General features: G+C 52.6%; 2 protein-coding genes across 9 annotated transcripts in view; one reads left to right on the top strand and one right to left on the bottom strand.

Annotated features, from left to right (window-relative positions):
* Positions 1-8,926, top strand: part of LOC117652558 (phosphatidylinositol-binding clathrin assembly protein LAP) — a 26,303-nt gene extending 17,377 nt beyond the window's left edge. For 2 of the 7 annotated variants that reach the window (XM_034397568.1, XM_034397570.1), the window contains 9 exons: positions 681-846; positions 947-1,057; positions 1,138-1,273; positions 1,368-1,451; positions 3,974-4,157; positions 4,269-4,377; positions 5,016-5,105; positions 6,246-6,539; positions 7,011-8,827. In XM_034397568.1, coding sequence (XP_034253459.1) covers positions 681-846; positions 947-1,057; positions 1,138-1,273; positions 1,368-1,451; positions 3,974-4,157; positions 4,269-4,377; positions 5,016-5,105; positions 6,246-6,473 — 1,108 coding nt within the window. In that variant the 3' untranslated portion in view covers positions 6,474-6,539; positions 7,011-8,827. Of the gene's footprint in view, positions 1-680; positions 847-946; positions 1,058-1,137; positions 1,274-1,367; positions 1,452-3,973; positions 4,158-4,268; positions 4,378-5,015; positions 5,106-6,245; positions 6,540-7,010 lie in introns of all 7 variants that reach the window. The other 5 variants (XM_034397572.1, XM_034397569.1, XM_034397573.1 and 2 more) reach the window with 5 other exon arrangements.
* Positions 8,917-22,902, bottom strand: LOC117652561 (myosuppressin). Of its 2 annotated transcripts, none has more exons than XM_034397580.1 (3): positions 22,801-22,902; positions 10,073-10,311; positions 8,917-9,480 (listed from the first exon to the last, which is right to left on the bottom strand). In XM_034397580.1, exons 2-3 carry the CDS (start codon positions 10,308-10,310, stop codon positions 9,392-9,394), a joined length of 327 nt encoding a protein of 108 aa, XP_034253471.1. In that variant the 5' UTR covers position 10,311; positions 22,801-22,902; the 3' UTR covers positions 8,917-9,391. The 2 variants fall into 2 exon arrangements, with proteins under 2 accessions (XP_034253471.1, XP_034253472.1); XM_034397581.1 differs by having other exon boundaries at positions 10,085-10,311.

The following is a 22,902-nucleotide window of genomic DNA, read 5'->3' as shown; positions in this document are numbered from 1 at the left end:
GTTTGTTTGCATGTTATCAGCTATTCTGACTTAATTGGGTATTTAAAGTGGTGTGGTCTTCTTTACCATTCTTATTTTCATCCACTTAACTAACATACTTTTATAAAATGAGAAAAAATAACTTTATTTTTGAATAGATCTGCATGCCTTGCTTCCTCAACGAAACTCATGCATGCATGATGTGGATGGCGGTTTCAAATGGCAATCTTGAACAAACTTTGTCCATTTGACAAGTGGACACTGTCCCATCCCCTTTGCCCTTCGATGTGCCAAAGCAACGGAAAGGGTTGCCTCTTCTGCTTTTAAATACATCTGCATGAATTGATTTACCCTGGAAGTGCATGTGGTTTCATGCATCAGTACATAATTTTACCTGACAACTGCTCTAATATATACAGCCAATTTGTTTATTGTTTTATTTATTTTGTTTTGTTTTCTTTTTTTCCCTCCTTTCTTTTTCCCTTTACCTCTCTAATAAACTCAAACAAATTCTGTCACCACACCATTTGCTTTATTAACAAATGATTTGATTTCTTACTCTTCTCCTCAATCAATGTCTCTCTCTGTCTCCTCTTCCTCTCCCTCTGATCCTGTTTCTCTGGCACCTCTCCTCCTCTTCTCTCCTCTCTTCTCTCCTCACTCCTCCACTGTGGCACGGCACTGGCGCGACGACTCCGCAGCAACCGAACGAATGTTAAGTCCGGGGTGTCCGCCCTGTCTTCCACTAGCAGTGCATTTGGAACAGCAGCGAGCAGCGCCAGGCTGGACGAGCATGGAGGCCAGATTGACGAGGCTCTGCGACGGCAAGTTCTCGCAGAAGAGGAGGCAGCTATGAACCAATACAAAGTGAGTCTTTCTCTGTGCGCTTCTTTAAACCTTGATGGCGTGTGTTTTATTTAAAATTCATTCGTGCAACCTAATAATGATGGGTGGTTTGATGTTGCAGGCCAAAGTTTCGTCTCCTACCACAGGCCCCAGTACAAATCCTTTCCTGTCTTCTCCTACCATTACAAGCTCTGTCGACTTGTTTGCCCCTGTTGATGTTGGTGGCTTAAATGTAAGTTCAGAGGATATGTTGAAATAAATTACAGATTGCGATGCAGGGTTGTATATTTTGACTGTCTTCTTTTCCTTTAGCAACATCAATCTTCGAAAGCATCCGATGATCTCCTTCAGCTGAGTGGAAATCCATTTGCTGACATGTTCGGATCTGCCCCTGCCCCAGCTGCCGCTCCGGCACCTGTACCTGCCGCAAACTCATGGATGTCCAATGGTACTATTGACCTGCATTATTTTATCTTGTTGATTGGCTGATGATGCCGACTTCTGTTTTTGCCATGTAAGTTATTTATCTTATTCTAAAACAGGTTTTGCTGGTGGTGCAGCGCCCGCACCAATGGCAAACAACAATGCCTTTGCTATCTTTGGTGATGCCGAAGCAACGAGTAACGGTGAGAATCTTTTTTGTATTATTCTACTTTGAAAAGAAGTTTCATCATTTGTTTTGTTTTTGTCTTTGCCTGGGTTTCCTGGATCTCAAGTGGTTTTGTGAGGGGTCATTGCACCATCCCAACCATTTTAATGACCATAGTTTTCATTCTAAATGCCCAATTTCATCATGTGCGAGTATCCTCACAAATCATGGCCAATCCTGTTGTCAGCACATGCTTCCCAAGTCCAGCCTGCCTTTTCCACCTCTCAACCATCCTTCTAATTATTGACATGTCTACCCCAAACATACTCCTCCTAGCTGATAACCCTGCTTTCATGAACCGAGCCTACATTTTAACTTGCTCAATTAAAATGTATTTCTCGATTGTTCTTGGAGTTGTAAAACTACCACAATTTCGCACGAGTGCAGATATCTGGGTGCTTTTGTGGGATTTGCAGGGGCTTAATGTTTGACTTGGTACTTCTAATAGTAATATTTTAGAATTTTTCAAATTTGGTAGATATTTATCTCCTACTTTTTATGCATCTCTCACAAATTTAAGTTATTTGTAGAGTTTATTTTGACTTGATTTTTGTGCACATTTTTCACTTCAGTGTTCAAGTTTTATATTACTTTTTGGGGCTAAAAGAGAGTGGTTATTTTATTTTTGAAGTGCATGGAATATTTCCTACATGTTCTAGTGCTTTGACATAGTAAAGGACATCTTTATTTTAATTTGGACATGTTTATTTTTTATTTGGATGAAAAATGGATGTGTTGAGGAGAGGGAGTTGTATTATGGATTGGTGACTAGAAGGCACAGCACATCAGTTGCATTTTACATAGTGTGGGGTGACCTTGCTGGATCAGAGCTGACTTATTGGTCTTCTTCCCTCAGGCCAGCAAACTAGTGCCTCAAGGTGATTGAAGACCAAGTTTCCCCAAACCATGTAGGCTGGTTTAAACTCTTTTGACCATGGGGCCATACTGGCAGCCTTGCACAGGATATTCGCACATGGTTTATGTCTACGCTACCATGTCTAGTGTGGGACGGATGTATTGTGCCTTCTGTCGGGCTGGGCGGTGGCTACGTAACATGCACAAAGCTGTTGAAAGCGTAACAACTGTGTCTTTTTGTGCAAGCTGCTATGATGGGAGGAGCGGGTAGTCTTGGGGGTGTGACGAACGTGACTGGCGGGCCCCCTGGTGGTGTCCCGTCCCCGGCAATGTCTGCCTCCCCAGCGCGAGCGGCTCCCGCCCCCGCCCCCGCAGCGGACATGTTCGGGGGCGGCTTGTTCGGGGCCCCGCAGCCCCAGGGCTCTCCTGCCCGCCCTCCCCCACCCGTTGGGGACTGCACCAGCCCCAGCGTGTCCCAAACCAACTCCCCCGCGCGTCGCGCCAGCAAGTCGGCCTTCGATGACCTGAACGACAGCATTCGCGCGGCGCTGGGCTCGCCGGCTAAGCAGACGGGCCCCATGGCGGCGCAGGCGGCGCAGGGCCCCGGGGGCGTGGCAGGCGTGGTGCCGCAGGTCGGCGTCGGGGTGCCGGGAATGCCGGGGGCGGCAGGAGTGCCCCAGGGGGCTCAGTTTCCTCCGGGGCTGGTCGGATTTGGATCTCCGGCTAAGCAGCCCGCTGCCGTGGCAGGTGAATTGGCTAACGTGAAATCTGTGGCTTGCTTCTAGACAGACTGCTAGCATAGCTCTGGCCACCGTTGATGATGTGTACGTGTAAATGTAGGCGAAAAGCTCTACTGTAAGTCTAGTTATGTTGCACCTCACTGTCCTCACTGGTCCTTAATCAAATTTGACCTGGCATTCAACATATCCATTATTTAATGGGGTTGGGGAGCAAAAAACAAATATTTTGAGGGTTGTGGATTTTTAACTTTGTTTTACCACACCTGGTTTTAATTATTTTTTTTTCATTCCTTTGTTGGTATTTTTAGATTTACTCTTTTCTTTGCTAGTTTCTTCAAGTTGTGTTTGAAATCCATTTTGGGGGTCACAGAATCATGAGGTCTTCATTTTTGAGCTCTATGTTGGCTGCCCGTGCCTATTCTTAAATTTATTTCTCTACAGTATGTATATTTTCTGAATGATTTTGGTCCTGATTTTGTGATTTAGCATGAGTTGAAATTTGTAGGCTCAGTTCATTCTGTACTGTCGTCAGGATGCCTTGACCTAGTTACAGTTTCTTTCCTGTACCATTGTAACCATCATTGCTTGCTCACACTTAGTTGATTGCTGAGTACAGGAAATGTAGCGTTGGGAGCCTCAAGCCAGAAAGCCGATGCTTATCTGATTCTCTAATCAATTAAAATTGTTTCCCATACTGCCCTTGCTTTACAAACCATTGTTCCAGTTTGCTTTAGTTCGGACAGAGTCTGTGCTAGCTCTTTTAATTCACTTGTAATGTACTGCAATGGAGCCCTTTTAGGACCGACACCTGAGGCTTGTTTTACCAAGGGTAATGTGTTGTTTGCTTGTTTGTGCATGGTCTTGTTGCTTACTCTGCTGCTTGTGCTGGCTTGGTGTCGGGCAGGCTCCGTGTTTGACGCACTAGGCGAAGTTCTCCAGCCAGCGGGGGGTTCATCTGTGGCGGTTTCAGCGGCGGGAGCGGCGTCCCAGTCTGCGAGCGGCAAAGTTCTTACTGGCGACTTGGACTCCAGCCTTGCGTCGCTTGCTGAGAACCTTTCCATGAACAAAGGAGCGCAGCAAAATGTCAAGTAAGTGTATAGGTCTATCAATTAAATTTCTTTTACTGATGTAACTATTTTCCAACCCGATTTAAACTATTGTCAGCATTAGCCATAATCTTGTCCTCTAATTATTTTCAGGGGTGTGCAGTGGAACTCGCCAAAGAACACAGCGAAAGCAGGCGGTGTAGCCGGTGGATGGACACCTCAACCAATGGCAGCGACAACTGGTGCCAACTATAGACCTATGGTATGAATTTTGCAATTCTCTTCACTTGTAGTTTGTGCATTGTATGAGTAATTTCAGTAGATGACTTCAGGCAAGTTTCAAATGAAGTAGGCACCATAATTCTGAGTGATTTTTAAAGCCTCTTGGGTCTGAGGACACTGTTTCTTGTATAGTAAGAAGATTTGGGTGTATGCAGTCTCAACAGAGTAGACTTTCTCCCAGTATTTGAAGTAATACAGTTTTCCATGCTTATAAGATTGTATTTGTAACCACAGTTAAACACTCTTGGGAGTTCCACATTTGCTGAACACTTTTTTTTAGCTGACTTCTAGGATTGGCTAAATTCTTCGACAGGTTCCAACTCGTTTGTAGATTTGTGCATGCCAGACTATTGCAGTTTTATAGCATTCTTGCACAGTTATAGCAGAGTTAGCAGCATAAGCTGTGGAATGGCAGGCTTGGCTGTGTAGCCAAAGCTACTTTAATGTCCATTATTTGTCATGCTTTTAAAAAGTTTGCCAAAGTTCGAAGTGATTCAGACCCAATTTTGTTTTCTACTATTGCCTTGACTTGTGGCAATAGTGGCTCCAAGTAGTGCTGTCCCCTCACTTGACTAGCCCAGCCCGGCAGCTTGCATGATGAGCTGGTTGCTGTTTCAGGGGCAAGGAATGGCTTCATCAATGAATTTTCATATGGGCATGAATATGGATATGAATATGCCTACTCAGTTCCCTGCCATGCAATCAATGGTGAGTACCTACCGCTTATGCAAAAAGACTGCCCCAGGGGTCAACATTAATAACCTGACTAAAAAAGCTAATTCGATGATATTAGAAAATCTTGACTGTCATTCATTGACTTTGACCTGTCTTTCTTCCCCACCCTTCTTTTTTCCTGATAGTTTCGAACTTTTGCCACCTCCATTGTTTTGAGTGGGTAGACTCTGATCTCAGTGCTGTGCTTGTATTTGAGGCTTTTTGCTGTTACATAATTGCTAGCACCCTAAAAGTAATTTTGTTTTATTTCTGGCTCTAGTGCAGCTACAGTATTAAGGTGCCTTCTGGATTTTTATTGTAGCACTTGCCTCTGTACTCAGGAAAAGTATCTTGCTTAGTTACACTCCAGAATCTAACTGAGTAACTTAAGTTAATTGGATTGTATAGTTGCAGAAGTAATCTCAAAAAAATATCAAATGGCTTAATTAGACAAAAATAATTAGCACTGGAACGACTGTTTCCTCACACTTACTTCTTCACTCAAACTAGTAAGCTTGCACTTGAATGATGCATCTGCAGGATGCCATTATTAATCTGTGCACATTGTGAATATCAGCTGATTCCCTGCCTTATGTAAGAAAGAATCTTCCTTTTTTTCCAAATTTTATGTTTGTCTTTGACATTTTTCCTCTCTTCTGTCTTTGGTGCTGGTTAACAAGCTTTCACTTGATGCCTAGCTAAGTGATATTTCAAGTGGAAGATAGCATGTTTGTACATAAATGATATTCTACATTCCTCTTTTTAAAAAAAGATACCGCCATGAAATTTGAATTAAAAGTTTTACGTTACGAAAATTCAGAAAGCGTTTTGCATTAATAGTTTCTGGTAACACATCTTTGCAAATTTATTTTAGGATCAGGGCCTTCTGTATGTATTTAAAGCACAGGTGAAAGTATTCAGAAATTGTTTGTATCTAAATTGAATCTGAAAGTCCAAGTTGGAGTAGGGAGATGCGGTCTTTCTCATGCCAACTACTATAATGAAACATTTTAAACTGCCTTTTGGTTCCTTCCGCCGCTTTCCCCTGTGCTTTACATGTGTAAAACATTTTTTCCGACTCACTTGGTGCAGCCTGGACTCACTGTTCTGTTCTTGTCGTGCTCCGTCCCACAGCAGGGCATGCCTGGCATGGTTCCTGTCCAGGGCATGGCTGGCATGGCTCCCCAGGGGATGGCCCCCCAGGCGGCGCCGGGTATGGTGCCCATGCGGCCCGGGGTTCCTGCGGGTGTACCCATGATGGGTGGAGGTGCTGGTGGCGGTAGCATGGGTCCTGGTCCCGCACAGCCCGGACAGCCGATCCAGGCTCAACCACAGACGATGGATCCGTTCGGGGCTCTGTGAGCACCCAGCTCGCAAGTGTGGCCCTGCGCCCCTGCACAGCTCTACGCAGCTCTATGCACTCTCTAGGTATAGCTAAGGCTTTCTGATGCACCCTGTTCTGTTACTACTATTACTACCACAACTCGCTCCTTCACAGAGGAAGGGAAGGGACGGATTGCTTTTCTGCACTGTTTGGTCTATTATGTGTGTAAATCATTCAGACCATGTAAATTAATTACTAACATCAATTTTGCAAGTAATTTTTTTTTTGTGACCTTGTATTTCTTCTTTATCTGTCCAGTATGTACAGAGATCTTTGCTTTGTTGGAAAACTTTATTTTTCTTCAAAAGATTTAAAAAAAAATTGGCTGTGGAGGAAAAATCTGAGCGTTTGATTTCTTCTGTACATTTGCAACAAATTAAGCCATTAATGAATTCTTTGGTTTATTATGCCCAGCCTGTCTCCTTCCCTTGCCGGACTTCTATGTCCAAAATCCTTCTATGTATTGCCTGGCCCCATTCCAATCAATTATTAATATTTTCATTTCGCTGTTGCAGGATTTCAAGTGGAACTAACTGCACCATGTTTGTAAATATTGTTAAATTTTTAAGAAATTTGTGGCAAGACAACAGTTTGATGATCTGGATTTTGCTGTGGACGGAAAGGCATTGCTTCTCGTGGCCTGAGTGCTTATCTCTCTCTCCAAGTTAACCAGACCTTCATAATCTGTCTGTATGGAGGCTAAGTGTCCTTTTAGTAGGTTTTAGATATTGCTGTTAATTTTTTTTATTGTTGTTGGTTTGGTTCCTTTGTTTTCAATCAACCAAATTACTTCCAAGGCACTATACTGACAACGGGTTTTTTTGTAAACTGTTAGGATACATATCTTTCAATATTTGCTTTAATAAATATTTTGGTCTGTTCATTGGCAGATCGTTTTAGTTATTGTTAATTTTGTTTCTATGTTATGTTTTAAATTGTTGCTGGTTTAAAGTTAATTTGTACTGATATGCCTCAGATCATGTTAGTGGCTGCACAAATAGTCTGTTACTGCCTGCATTGTTTAGTGATGTATTTAATGGCATGCTGTTAAGGGCTTATGATGTATTGCCGTATTTCCTTGTCAAAATACTCATGAGTGAAAGATGCAAGATTGTGATAAGTTGTTTAGAAGTGTGTGTGAGAGAGAGTATGTGAGTGTTCGTATTTGTTGTCAAATGATTATACTGTGTGCTTGTGAAATGCTGAAGTGACATTATGGCAGTGGCCTGTTGGTTCTGGCTCAGTGTCCACTTTGCATTTGTTGTATTATACAAATTATTTTATAGGTAGTGAATGCGCCCAGGTGTGTGTACATAAGTAGTTTTAGACCTTTGTATAAAAAGATAGGAGTGTTTGGAGACAATACATGGTACTGGTCCTAAATAGTTGAGGAACTGTACTTCTAAATCAAACAGTAGATTCAGGAAATATTTCCGTACTATGTATAAAATAATGAAGATGTATGAATTGTATGATTTGAGAAAGAAACTATATTTGATGTTACCTAGGCAAGTGACCGAAAATCTATGTACCACTTCATAATTTACTGTATTGGATGCTAGGTGAAAAAGTAATGGAATGCTTTGAAAGCATACTCTTGCTTCTCTTTGTAGATAAATTTATTGCAGCATATTGTATAGCAAAGTGTAAACTGGTTTAATGTGCTGTTCCCTTCTGCTGTGAGTATAAATATGTATAGTTCAAAGTAAATGTGCACGAATTTGAGACATGTATAAATATGGTTATGAGAGAAAATATATGTATACAGAAAATATATAAATTATATATATGGATATATGTCAAATGAATGAAATTGCCATGTTGTGCTATTTTCGAACTTGAGCTTTTCAGATTCTTTATTTGGTTAGGCTCGAGTATTTTCTGTTAGATTTTTAAAATTATTAACATTCCAGATGGATATGGATATTCCAGTGCAATAACTGTAATGTGGCTAGAGAACGTGAGCCTGGGTTTGATGTGCATCTGATCCTTTCCATGCTCCACAATGTAATGCGGTATGAAATGTGATTTGTTTTAGAGAAATGTGGATGAGACATTTGAACACTACTTTTGATGTATGTTGGTTGATGGACATTTAGTGCTAGCCCCTCTCATTTCTCTTCGGAAATGAACAAGAACAGTATTGGCGCTATTTGTGCTTGCCGTGGACGGTGTACTGAAACCATTTGTTTTGCAAGCTCACCTCATGTTAATTTATTGCCATGTATTCCTGTGTTAACGTTTTTCATAGCTCTTTATATAAACCTTTCTTTCTACAGTACCTTTCTTTTTTTTTCTGATTGTAGCAAGAAAATAAAATATGTAAAGTGAATAGTGTTCTCATCCTTTTCATTCTCCTTTATCTGGAACTGTTGAAATTGAAAGTATGAGGTCAAGTGATCCTTGAATTAAAAGTACATATTCAGACCAACGCCTTGCATTTTTATTTCTACGCTTTAAAAAAATTTACAGTTTAAAGTGGATTATACATTCTTCATGGCAGAGATGAAGCCCTAATCCAGAAAGGAATGTCTTTTGACATTTTACTTATATACAAACAATCCTTCATTCCAAACATTGTAACATTGAAAATGGTACACAGAAACATGCAGTTGCATCTTGAATCGCTCTGGAGTGGAAGCAAGGGCGTTGCTTCAAGTGGTGGTGTGGGTCCAGGACCAGCACTTGAAGCGACTAACCTACTGCTGTCTCACAGAGCAACGTCATCTCAGACTTAATGTAATAACAAACTATTGCAACTGCCTCAACAATGGGAAAAGAAACTTGATTTTCTACTTTGGGAAGGTCCCCAAGACGGACAAAATGTTAAAAAGAGAGAGAGAGAAGGTGGGGCTGCAACTACCACACAACTTGCGTCGTCTAACGGCAACGGCGCTTAACGGCGTCGGCCAAATCTCAGGAAGACGTGGTCGACGTCTTGCCTCTTGACTCCGCTGTCCACCAGAGGGGCGTTGTCGCGCAGCACTGGTTCAGAGAGGGGGAAATAAACAACAGTCAGTGACAAGTAGTTACAAAAGAAACAAAAATTGTCACACTGAGCCACAAGCCCAACACAAGCTTCAAATTCTAGATTCTTCATTTTATTTCCAGAGGAATTAAGAAAGCTAGGAAAAGCAGTGCCGAAGACACGGCAGCGTGCAACAAGCCCGGAACGAGTTGGAAAAGAACGGAGTCGTCAATACCCCGCCGCGTGAGGCGGCGTCACTGTGTGCGGGGTATCGTCAGGGAGCAGGGAATTCTTTTTGTCGATACCCCGCGCGTGATACTGCCCACCTTGGACAAGGGGTATAGCCGGCCGGCTCTTTTCTTCCTCTTCTCTACCAACTTGCAGTGTGTACAGACAACGGCGCAGACACGATGCCTGGTGCCTGAATCCTTGATAAGCACTAAGCAGGAGACTGATACCTAGAGTCGCTTTCGCCGCTGCCTCTCTCGCCCTCATCGGGCGCCCCGTATGGGTGCGAGGGAGACAGAGCGACGAGAAGGGCTCTCGGAATGGGTCTGCAGGTGCAAAGCGTTGAAGGGATAGGATAGGTCTACAGAGAGCGAGCCTGACCTTCGGACTCACTCTGCAGCGTCCCCTTGTCGTCCAGGTAGGTCTCCATGGCGTTGGACAGCTCGTACATGGTGGTGAGGGCGGCGCACACCTTGCGGATGCGGTCCGTGCCCGTGGCCAGCACCGAGGGGTGGCACTGCGGCAGCGTCATGGCCTGGCCGGGGCACGGCGCCATGGACACCACGAGCAGGGCCACCAGGGCCAGCAGCGGCAGCGAGAGCACCGGGACGCAGCGCATCCTGCACGGACAAGGCAAACACTCAAACACTCGCTCTGTCTCCCTCGCACTCATGCGGCGTGCCGTGGGAGTGCGAGAGAGACAGAGGAATCTCGCTGGAATCTGGACGTTTTCGGAGCCATCCGCCGGGTGGCGCTGCAAGCGATTTACGGCGCTTCCCTCGCGGCTTCCAAATACAGCGCCCTCACATCAAGTTCAAGAATCTCCCACTGCCCGTCATGCGGTTCCGGCCGGTGGCTGAGATTTTCACTATTTTTGCAGGGACCAGCTCATTACTTCTTGAGCGGTCCTAATTAATTCCAAGCTATCCAGAACCTGCAGAGGAGCTGTACCGGATCAGGTACTAATCCTCGGGCAACACAATGGCGAATACAGTGATCCGGACACTTGCAGAAAATGAAGTTGAGTCCGAGCGAGCGTGCCGTGTGCCCCATTCTTTCGTTCCGGCCATGCCAAGAGCCCCTCTCTGAGGAAAAGGTTCCGGACCTGCGGGCTAGCCGAACGGCTACCAAGACGATCCGTCCAGCCAACACGGGCCAGCCGGCGCATTCCGTCTCTCTCGCACCGTTACGGTGCGCCCCGTGAGTGCGAGGGAGACAGCACGACGAGGCAGGCACCCCGGGGATTCTTGTCAAACGCGACAGGACGCATGTTTGAACAGATCCTCCTTTGTCCGCGGCGGGGGCAGGCGCTCCATACTCATTCCGAGGGTCGTTTCGTCGCTCTGTCCCTCTCGCACTCACGGAGCGCCCCGTGTAGGTGCGAGAGAGACAGAGCGTCCCGAGGAACGAGGAGCCCTCCGGGCCTGCCGCCTGGTCTAGCCCGTAATGGTAATGGTAATGCCGACGGCGGAATGGGCATCCCGCGACACAGCCGCGCGGGCGCGCTGCCTACCCGCGGGAACGCAGGCGCTTCAGCCAGAGACAACGCAGTTCGGCATGCAATTCGATTCCTTGTCGTGCCAACCGTTCAGCCCAGCTCCCTCGCTCCTTTTTTCGGTTTTCGGCACTTCCGCTCCCCGCAGTCCTGGCTGCTCCCCCCCCCCCCCTCCGCGCCCCCGCCTCCCACCCTCCCCTATTTGGCTGCGTTAATCACGCTTCCGAGACGCCAGCGCTCCACTCAGCGGGGCGGCGAAAGCGGGAAACAATATTCGGGCCGCCGCCTGGCCGCCTCGTGAATCCGGGGGAAGGGGGGTGGGAGGGGCGCGGTGCACCGCCGCGGACGGCGAGGTATATTTTCATAAGTTTGACGCGGGACAGCGACCGGCCCGTTACTCCTGCTTGACCACACCTTTCCCTCTGTTTTCACAGTTGTTGTTGTTTTCGTTTTGTTGTCTGCTCATTAATGCAAAATGAAAACGGGGGCCGGCAGCGCAGCAGCGGCTGATGTGGGTGGGCGAAAGGTCGCAGTTGTGCGGACGGGACGGGGGTTTTCCACTGTCGTGTGTCTCTTCGCAGAAGTCAAGGGAGTGACCTGGACCAGGGCTTGCTCTGGGGTCGAGTCAGAGCACGGGACGCCCCCGCACAGTGTGCCATGCAGCCATGCACGGACAGGAGATTGCGATTAGTAGAGGCTTTCAGTCGCTTCGAAAAACCCGAACGGCTTTGGAACTTCTAAAGGCGGCCGGAATCGTCCGTCGCCTCCGAGAGGAACCGGCCTCTAAATCCCAACGGGACTCTCAAACCCACCCCGGAGCAAACACAACAGTCTTCACACACTCCTAGTGCTGCCCCCCCCCCCCCCCCCACACACACACGTCCCGCACTACTTCTTCCTCTTGCTCCTTCGAATCCATCCCACGACAAAGGAAGGCATCGTGTGTGGAATTAATAGTCTTTCGCTCTTCTCCCTCACCCCTCCTGGGTCCAACTCGTTTCATTAAACAGAAAAAGTCAAGCAACTATTTTTTTTAAATTCTGGCTGTTTTTTTTGTTATTGTTGTTTTGATAGACGTTTTTCTCTCTCTTTCCTTATGGATGTGCCAATAAGCAGGCGGAGAGGGGTAATAGAAAAAGGGCGGCGTATAATATCCACTCTGCTCCATAAAGCAGTCTCTCTTATTCCCCCCCCCCCTCTCTCTCTCCTGGCCAAGGGTCCGCATGGGCGAGTGCAAAAAAAGGAGAGGGGGGGACTACAAGGGGAAGCTCGCACGTTGGGATGAGATCAGCGGCAGCCTAATGCACCCCGGGATGGGATCAAGGCGACGAATAACACCTTTTTCGCACCTCCTTCTCTCCTCCCACCGCCTTTTGTTTTTGTTGGCCCGCGCCTTGTTCTTGTTGTTGGTGTAGCAGCACCGCAGCAGCGGGTATTGTTGTTGATGTTTCTCCGAGAGAGGGGATCGGTTTCTAATGAGGCGCTTTTCTGGCCACGCGTCGTTCAGACTCCCTCCTGGAAAGGTGACACCGGCGCGGCTGGTGCAGGGCTGATGTGGGCGCGGAGCTTTCGCCGAGCGCGGCCGCTCTGTCTCTCTCGCACTCACGGGGCGTCTCGGGGGTGCGAGAGAGACAGGCGAAGATTCCCCTCGTGATGCGCCCGTGTCGGAAGGGTTGCTTTGCCCGCCCGGCGAGGCCAGAGAGCTGTGAGCGACCCTGTCGACCGTGGGACTTGATACCCCAGCAGTGTTGCCACCCAAGTAGTCAAAAACGTTTCGTTTCCCACGATATGCACCAGGTGGCAACCGTTACCTGCCCAATACAGGCAATATCCTTCGTTTTGCGCTATGGAGAAGTTGCCTGGCGGGCTATACCTCGCATAAGGGCCCTGCGTATGGTAAGCAGTACTGACTTGCTGGTAATGACAAGCCACGGTGTCACGCATACCGGTGGAGTACGTGCCTTGGGGTGCGCACGCGCGAACACACACACGACACACACACGCACACACACACACGTGTGCAGTATTGTGCCCGCGACTCGTTCCTAATTCCCCCCGGCAGCCAAATTATGGCATACATTGCCCTGGATATCGCGAAGCCTCGCGTGGCGTCGCGTCCCCAGCCCGCGGCCAGCCACGCGCGCGCCGCGCTACTTGAAGGGGACTCTCGGAATCAGTCTGCAGGGTGGGTTGCTGCTCGGTACCGGCGGACGACGCCACGCACCGCCACGCCACGCCAAGCCACGCCCACTCGAGCTGCCCGGGCTGGTTCTGGTTCCAGGTTCCAGGTGGGCGAGTTCAATTCGCAAGACACACAGCCTGGCGTACGTGACGGCCGCCCGCCTCGCCTCGCCTCGCGCAGCCTCCCTTCCCGGAACCCCGCCAACGCCAACCCCGCCGTGGCGGCGTAGCGCAGCCTGGCGGTTCGGTTCGGTAGTGCCAACATCACCCCCTGCAGGCTCATTCCGAACCTGCGGTGCCGTCGTCGCTCTGTCTCTCTCGCACTCACGGGGCGTCCCGGACAGGTGCGAGAGAGACAGAGCGACGGACTCTCGGAAGTGGTCCGCTGCACCGTCGCGAGCCATGGCGTCGCCCCGCCCTGCCCCGCCCGGTGTTTACTCCCCGATTGGCGATCCCATTTACGGCGGGGCGACGCGATGCTCCGAGAAAAAGGGGCGCAACAAGATAAAAGGCCAGAAGGGGAACGGCCGGGGAATTTCTCGTCGGAATGTTGTTGTCGGCGCTGATGGCGCGACAAACTCCATCAGCTGCATCACCGATCCATGGCGCCGAAAATTGGGGCGCGATGCGAGTCTCTGCCTCGCCTCGGCAACGCAGGCAGTGTAGGCAACGCAGGCAACCAAACAGAGCGAGTGACCCCACCATTGGGTTCCGCGATCGGAGAGCGTTCGAGTCCTGTTTGGCGACTCCGGAGCTCAAAACGCGTCTGGAATTTTGACCGCCTCCACTGGTAAATCCACAGTGTCGCGGCCTCCGGAAAGAGGGGGACCAACAGGACGAGGCACTGTTAATTGACGGTGCGACTTTCCCCGCGGCGAGGCCGGCGGCGCCACGGCCGGACTGTGGCCCCAATTTGGCCGCATTGCGCTCAAACGCGCACACACAGACACACTCACATGCACACAACACGCAATACACCCCTACCCGCCAAATAAAGAGGCGCAAACACGCGACGGCGCGGGAATTTTAAGAGAGCAAACATTGATGGCGGCGAACCCGTGTTTGAGCTGACATCCGCCAGATGGCGCTGCAAGCAGTCTCCGGCGCTTCCCTCGCGGCTGCTAGATACACCGCTCTCACATCAACACCGGGGGGCTCCGCTTCCTCCGTCCTTTTTGTTTTGTTTCAGTCAATTTTTGAAGGGACCAGCTCAATTCTTCTTGAGCGGTCCTAATAAAGTCGCACTCCTTCTCAAGCGCCGAGGGGTGCATGTACATTGATGCCGCTTCACTCTCGGGTCACATGCTAACCGCTTTCCGCGGTCTTCGAGGTTAGTTCAAATCGTTTCGGTCGCTGGACGCTGGTTTTAGCCACCACCGCCGCGCCAGCCCCTCCCGCTGATTCAGGAGGCCGCGGTAGTTTGAACTCGCTGTCATTGGCTGTCGTTTGGCGCGACTGTTTGGCTGCATTCTATTAACCCGCCGGCACATCCACCCGCAGCTATTACCGTTACCGTGGTTACCACACCATTAGTGCAGTGTGCTGCACTGCTAGCTGCAGCGGGGCCGTCGAACTCGCAATAGGGCCGCGAGGCAAGGGAGGAGGGAGGAGCCACGCTCCGCACACCGATTCGTCGCTCTCTCTCGCACCCCCACGGACCGCCCCAGGAGTGCGAGAGAGACAGAGTTTTCGGCATCGGCCTGCCTGCTGCACCGATTCGGACTTCCAGTTCCACGCAGGCTGGCCGAAGTGCCACCGTCGTTCGGACTTGCAACATTTTACAGCGGACTCGCAGCTTGCAGCGGCCGGAGCGATGGTTTCGTCGCTCTGTCTCTCTCGCACTCAGGGGAAGTGCGACGAGTGCGAGAGAGACAGAGCGACGCAGCAGATGACGCATCGCGCGCATCGCTTCCACTTCCCAGCGGCCATCCCCCTCGCAGCATGCTGCCATGCCGGCGTGGGCGACCCAAGGCGCCCAAGGCGCCCAAGCCGGGCCGCGGGCGTTGCGCGTTTGGCGCTAAATTATGCAGGTTTACTGCCGCCGGCAAACTTTACCGCCAACTGTTGAAAATTGGTGGGGAAAAAAAAGAAAAGAAAAGAATGAAGCGATCCCGGCGGATCTTTGTAAGTCGAAGTGGCAGCTCTGTCTAGTCACAAAGTTAGCCGCACCAAGAGGTTGGCAACAACTCCATCAATCTGAAGCCGAGAAAGTAAGAGTAGGCGGACAATCGTCGGCAAGAGTGACTCGCTGAGTGAGCCACAGGTAAAGGGTTGGCGGGGGCGCCGCCCCCGATGGCACTTGAGCAGCCCGCCCCGCCCCGGCCCCGCCTACGCCGCGCCGGCAGGGTGAGGATTTGTATTGGCGAGGCGGGCGTTTAGCGCGTTTAGCGCGCGGCCTTTAGAAAACGACATGAAAGAGAGTCGACTTACTCTCTTTAATCGCGCTTTGAATTACAAACGAAGCCGTTTAGCGTTTAGCGCGTGGAATCTTGACGTGCCCGCCTCTGCGCGCCGCCCGGCGCCGCGACGGTGAGGCTGCAGGGGATTCGCTCTGTCTCTCTCGCACTCACGGGGCGAGCCGCGTCACTTCGCCACCCTTTGGGTCCCTTCCACGCCCACCTTATTGCGCCTCGAATTTCCAGCCACCTGCTCCACGAGGCGCCGTGCCGCCGTGCCGAGCGACACACTGCTTTAACGCGCTTTAACGCACCGAGTGACCAACACCGCACCAGTGCACCAGCGCCTGACGCAGGCGACTCACGCACCCACCCTCACACTCACACACCCTCACGCACCCTCACATTCACAAACCCTCACCCACACATGCAAGAAATCACGTGCGCCTGGTACAGACTGCTGTGTCCGGTTCTGTGTGGCGGCACCGAGGCGAAACGTACGGAAGTGACGAGGCGGGGTGTGTTTTTCTCTCCGTCTCTCTCTCCAAGCCTCTCTCCGTTCCTCTCTCTCTCTCCCTCGCCCCCATCCCTCGTGCTGCCGTACGCCCTGGGGCTGCTCGGAGGCGCGACCGTATGTTGGGCCACCCACACACTCGCACTTTGGGACACCCACACGCACATTCATTACCCTCATGCGAGTGACATTCTTATCGAGTCGAATTAACGGCCTGCCGCGGCGTGCCCTCACACAGCCGCGACTAGGGTGCCCACCTTCCCCCCCTCCCCCGGACGCAGCAGACTGATACCGACACACGTTTGCGGCGCTCTGTCTCTCTCGCACCTATACACAACGCCCCATGAGTGCGAGAGAGACAGAGCGACGGAAAGGACTCGGAATCGGTCCGCGGGCGGAGGAGTCAAAGGGAAGTTGGAGTGAGTTGCCTGTGCCTCGGCCCGAGGCGAGGCTTTGCTTGGCTGGCCTTTGCTTGGCTGGCCTTTGCTTGGCGTTGCTTCGCGTTGCTTCCTGTGCTTCCTGTGTCACTTTGTGCCGTCCATGGCCTGTCCACGCATGCCTCGGCCACGGCGGGCCATACCGCTGCCGGGCATGCAGGCTCATTCCGAGCTCTCATCGCCCCGTCTCTCTCGCACTCACGGCGCGCCCCGTGAGGGAGCGAGAGAGACGACGACGTTTTCGGAAGCCGCCTGCCGGACGGGACGGCTGGACGCTGCAGACGAGACATGATTGCCCTGCGGAGCGAAGCGAACAGTGTGCTCTCGTCGCTGTCTGTCTTTCTCCCTCCCTCGGGCCCCTGGAGCGCCCGCGTGGCAGTGTGGGTGCGGGAGAGAGCGCAGCCCACTGGGAGCGGCCGTTGGATTTGACATTTCCACCCTCAAGAACGGTGGCGACGCATGGGCGGGCGCCTCCTCTGTCTCCCTCCCACACGCCGAGCCGATCTGTTGATCCAAGTCCACTCCAAGTCCATATTGCGTGGCCGGGCACAAACAGGACGACAGGTCCTCGGGGCGGCCGCAGCCAATGGCGGGAAACAACTTGCCGAACTATGTGTCATTATGTTTGGGCGGGGAGCCTAGCCGGGGAGCCTTGCCGGTGGGCCACGGCGCTTGTGGAAGACGGCCGGGGGCGGTTCAAGGTCCAGAACGAACGGAGCTTGATGCGGACAGTGATGCGAATTTTGCCTTCCGGCCAACCCGTCGAAGCCCGCCTTCATGGTGTGGCGTGGCGTCCCTGCCGCTCGCTGGAGGTTCGAAAAGGAAAGGAGGGGGCCGCCTCGCCTGGCGCCAACAGGTGCCCCACCAGGGAGAGCATCATGAAGTAGGAGAGGAGACAACAGAGGAAGGCGGTCTTCCCAACGCAAGTAGACCAAGTTCAGGGTACCTAAAAAAATAAACAAACGAAAAACTTCTTTGTGGCGTCGAAAAATTTACGACGCGCGAGGCGTCATGATGGACCACTCTGTCTGGCGGCGTTTGGCGCGTTCGCGTTGACGCGCGGGACGGCTGCGAGCTCTCGAACTCGAACCAGCCAAGTCCGTCCCTCCCTCCGCCCCACTCCCTTCGTCGCCGCGCTCTGCCACCCCGCCCCCCCGCTCCCCTTTCGCGCGCTTTTTTAAACGGTACAGATGTGACGCCGCCCGCTTCCAATAGGTGGCGCGCGGGTCGCGACGCGCCGGGAATTTTAAACAGCGCGCGCGCACGAAGAAGGCAGATTTCGTTTCGCGTTCCGTTCCGTCCCGCGTCCCGCCCGCGCGCCGCGAAGCCGCGACACAATCAAGTATTTAACGCTGAAAGGGCGCCGAAGGCAGCCGAAGGGCGCGCAGGTTTCAACAGCAGACCGATTCCGAGAGTCGTTTTCGTCGCTCTGTCTCTCTCGCACTCATGGGGCGCCCTTTTTAGGTGTGAGAGAGACGGAGTGACGAACTCTCGGAATCAGTCTGCAGAGACGGTCTGCGCACAAAGCGCACGTCTGAGAGCGAGAGCGAAAGAGAGAGGGAGGGAGAGAGAAAGAGAGAGGGGGGGGGGCAGAGGGAGAGAGAGGGGGGATGGGGGTGAGGTTAGGTGAGTAGATTAGCGACGTTCATCGCATCGCATGCACTGCTTCCTGGCGCGGCTCATCCCGGAGATTCGCCTAACTAGCGGTGTGGCGGTGTGGCGGCGCTGGCGGGGGTGTTGATGTTTGGCGGTTTGACGCGTCTCGCGCCCGCTCGCGCCACGCGCACGCATGGCTGGAGGCCAAAGTGGCACCGCCCGATCGCTGCAGAGGGCGCCCAGCCAAGCCAAGCTCGTCCTACCGCTGCGTACGCTACGTACCCAAAGCGCTGGCCGCCACCCCGAAATGTTTACCCAAAGTGTCATTAGTTCGATAACGCGTCGGCGGCAGTGTGCCGGCAGGGCGCCGTACCGGCAGGGCGCAGCGCGGCGGTTCGGCCGGGAATAGACTCCCCGTGACTTGTAGAAAAATGAAGTTAGTCTGACTTGATCGACTGATTCCCCATGTAAAGTCCTTTTTGAATAAATTGTCATCGAGACTTTGCCCCAAGAAAACTTTACTTAGATGAGTTTTGTTTCAATTTTTTTTTCTTTCGGTTTCAAGTGTTTTCCCGACACAAGAAAAATGCGGGGAAATGCTATTTTTTCTGCAACAGGAGTTTAGCTTTCGCTGGCAGGGTGGCAATCAGGGCGCGCGGTGCGTGCGCGGTGCGTGCAGTGGTCGTTGGCCGGGGGGGGGGGGGTGCTTCCTTCCCTCTCGCCACATCCGATCGAGGAGGCAGCGTGTTTGCCCTCGCGATGAGAATGAGGCATTATTTCTGCCAGGAGGGGTCACTGTAAGAAAAAAAATAATTTCCGTACTTCAGTACGGAAATGAGACAGAAAATTGGGTACGGAAAAGGTATCGATCTTCTGTGCAGCGTTTAGGGGCACCCTGCCCACCGCCCAGGCGCGGTTGGAACGCGACACCAGCAGCGGGTTCTGCGAAGTCTCCTTGAGGATCCCGTGCAAAGGAGGCGAAAAAGAACAACTGCCCCTCCTCCCCTTGACACCTAGGTAGCCGCCTGAAAGGCAAGCAAAGAGTAACACTTTGCCCCAGTGAGTAGACAAAAAGTGGTACTTTGCCCCGCCCCCTCAAGCGCCTCTGGACCCGCCACCGGAGCCGCGGCAGGTGTCTGGCTTGTCCAGCTGTTCAGTGCCGCGGCGCCGGGACTCCAGGGAGCCTCTGCCCGACGCTGCAGGCTGTGACTGGCTGTGACGCGGCAGTCACGTGACGCAGGGCCTTCCGGTCAAGCGGTGTCCGAGCGGTCCGAGCGGTCCGAGCCCCGGCGGCCTGGTCGGCCCTCGGGTGTCACTCCATTCCGCCCCGTGTCACTGCGTCGCTGCGTCACTCTGGCCGACTCTGTTGGCGTCCCTCGAGGAAGCGGACTGCCTCCACTCACTCGGGGCTTGGAAAAGAAGCCCGGGAGCTGTCAGAAGTGCGGTCCAGGCGTGGGTCCAGGCGCCACAGACGCAGACACCCCCCCCCCCCTTCCCGAATTGCCCCGGCCGGCAGTTCAATGCATGCTGATGCGACGGCGGCGCTGCCCGCGGACTCAAACGATAAGTGTCTGTGGTGTCTCGAAAGTGTCTCGAAAGTGTCTCGAAAGAGTCTCGGAAGAGTCTCGAAACGAAAAACGGGGTCAAGCGTCAAAGGCGGCCGCCTCCCCTCGAGACCTCTCCGACCCCCCAGGCTCACCACCGCTTTCGTCGCTCTGTCTCTCTCGCACGCACGGGGCGTGCCGTAGGGGTGCGAGAGAGACAGAGCGACGAGGACCTCGGTTCGGCGCCCGGCGACGTGATGGAAATGCCCTTATGAATCGGACGGGCCCTTTTGACAAGGGCACCGGCCTATCTAAATTGTAAATGCCGAACTGGTGAGCGGCACGATTTTCCGCTTTTCTGACTCCGTTGCTCGGCCGGAAAGACGCACGCAAGCATTCTAGATATCTAATCCTTCATTTTCTCTAGGGTGGAAGGCTAGAATTCCCTGCACGCGCTGCGATGTGAATGTCGAATGTGAGCCCGACACTTAATAAAATTTGAAACGTTAATCATGCAATGAACGTGGGCCGGCTTAGTATCGCAGCGCGGAGGCGGGGCGGGGCGGGGAGGGGAGGGGGGGGGGGTTACTGCGCGGACGACGATCGGCAAACCTCATCAATTCGTAACGAGGAAAGGTCCGAGTGCAGCGCGGGTAATTACGGATATCCCACTCCCCCTGCAATGACAGGCGCCAGGCCGAGCGCCGGGCGCGGAAATTCGTCCCCGACTCAAAAAAAAATAATCCACACAAAGATTTGGTAAATGACTAAATAGAGACAAAAAAAAATTGGAAACCTGGGCGAGAACGAAAATACAAATTTCACTCACCATCCCTCTGGGGAACCAGTTGCGATTCTACCAACTGTGTGGCTGTCAGTCCGCCGCAGGCCTAGGGATGACCGTTGCTTTCGATTAACTCTCGAGCAGAGAAACCAAAGCAGCCGACGCGGGTCGCGTCTTCCACGAGCGCATTTCGGGAAGCGGGCGGAACCCCCAGCCTTTCAGACATTGCCCAGATAGGCCGGACGTTGGCCAAAATTAGATCGGCGCCGTGATAACCGCCGTGGTTTCGTTCGAGACCGCCACTGCGCCACTGCAAACTGATTCCGCTCTTTCGACGCGCGCTGTCTCTCTCGCTCCAGGATGGCACGCCCCATGAGTGCGAGAGAGACAGAACGAGGACATCGCTGTGCCGGATCACTCGGGAGCACGCCCTTCAGCAGCAGCATGCTGTCTCTCTCACACTCATGGGGCGTTGCGCGGCGGTGCGAGAGAGATGGAGCGACGGAGCACGGTTCGGAGCGAGACGACAGCGCGAAAGTAATCCCTCCGCCATTGAGTGTACGCAGTGCCACGCAGTGCGGCTCTCCGTGCGACATGATTGTCATATTTTACGGTGGCGTGATGTGTCATTAGCTCTGGGAGGGCGCACACATGTCGTGATAAAGGTTCGACGAATCGGCACTCCGCGGGGCGGACACGTGGCGCCGAAACAAGGGGGATCTAGAAAGTAAGAAACAGATCTCCCTGCCGGCCGGCTGCAGACTCATTCCAAGAGTCCTTTACGTCACTCTGTCTCTCTCGCACCCGTACGGGGCGCCGGTGAGTGCGAGAGAGACAGATTCTCGGAATGAGTCGGCCCCGCCGGCCGGAACTGGGTTGGCAATCGAGCACTATCACTGCGACACGCGGCCGGACACGCGTTTTGCCGCCGAGCGAGTGACTGCCGATGCCCGATGCGCCATTCGCGCGATACGCCGATGGTGCAGTGATAAGCGCGATAAGCCGACAGCGCCAACGCCGCGGGAACGAACCGTTCCAGCCGCCTTCTTCCAGCCGCCTGGAACGACGGCCTGGAACGAATCGTTCCAATCGCCTTCCTCCAGCCGCCTGGAACGTCGGCGGGAACGATGTGAACAACAGGAACGCGCTACAAAACATGGACTGAGACACCTCCTCGGCAAGACCAGGGACCAGGGGAGAGCAGGCCCGCGTGTTGCGACACTTTGCGCCGCTCGCCGCTCGCAGTGGCGGCGTGGCTTTAGAACGAAGACAAATTGTTTCGTCGCCAGGAGGCGCCCCGCCCCGCCCCGCCCCGCCCCCCGGCTCCCTCCGTCCTCGTCGCGCGCGGCGAGCCCCGACGAGTGCGAGCGAGACAGACACTGGCAAACTCATCACCGGCCCGGCGGGCCAGGCTCGGGCCGGGCGGCACATCAATGCAGGTGAGATCGAGTTAAGAACGGAAGCCAATCATCGCAGAGGAGGGAAGGGGCTGGTGACATTCACGGCACGACGGCGAATCCGCGGGACGGAAAGTGGCGAAAAACAGCGCTCTCCCGCAGCAGAGGCGCACAGTGTGCGCACACTCACTCCACAGTCGGTTCACCCATTCCATATGACGCAACAAGGGGATTTCTGTACCGAAATTTTACGCCAAGTGGAGTTTGATTTTGCTAAGTATCCGTATCGGCGGCCGCGGCAAGGTATATTTTGTAGCGTGATGGGCGAAGGAGGCGGTCGGCACTCGCTGCTTTTGACCTTCGCGAACCACTAAGCGGACATGACGCTCCCCTCGTCAGCAGCGATTTCCATACAGATCTCGCTAGAAACTAGGAGCATGTCTCTTGACCGCAACCCCTATGCATTTCTGCTACGAACGAGGAATCCATTGGTGGGGTCACGCGCTCGGTTCGAGTCCTGATTGGCGACTCTGGAGCTCAAAACGCGTCCAGAGTTTTGGCCGCCTGGTCCACTGTGCAATGGTCATCGGCCAAAACTTCCGCGTGTTTCCCGTGACTCAAACACTGACGCCCGCCTAACGGCCAGTGATTTGACAATCTAACCCACGTGACTAGTTGGAACCAGGAACAGGATATCTCCCGGCCCGACAACGACGAAAAGGAACCCATTTTGCAGTGGCGAGTCCTGGAGTGCACTGGACTCACCTGTGAGGCTGGTGAGTCTGGAGAGTCTGGTGAGGCTGGTGCTCCGGCGCGGGGCGCTGGTGAGCTGGTGACGCGCTGGAGGTTTGTAATGGACCGGGCGGG

The sequence above is a fragment of the Thrips palmi genome, unplaced genomic scaffold, assembly GCF_012932325.1.
Source record: "Thrips palmi isolate BJ-2018 unplaced genomic scaffold, TpBJ-2018v1 HiC_scaffold_7, whole genome shotgun sequence".
NCBI classification, from domain to species: domain Eukaryota; kingdom Metazoa; phylum Arthropoda; class Insecta; order Thysanoptera; family Thripidae; genus Thrips; species Thrips palmi.
Note: the sequence above shows the minus strand (reverse complement) of the source record. Positions and strands in the feature narration are given on the sequence as shown.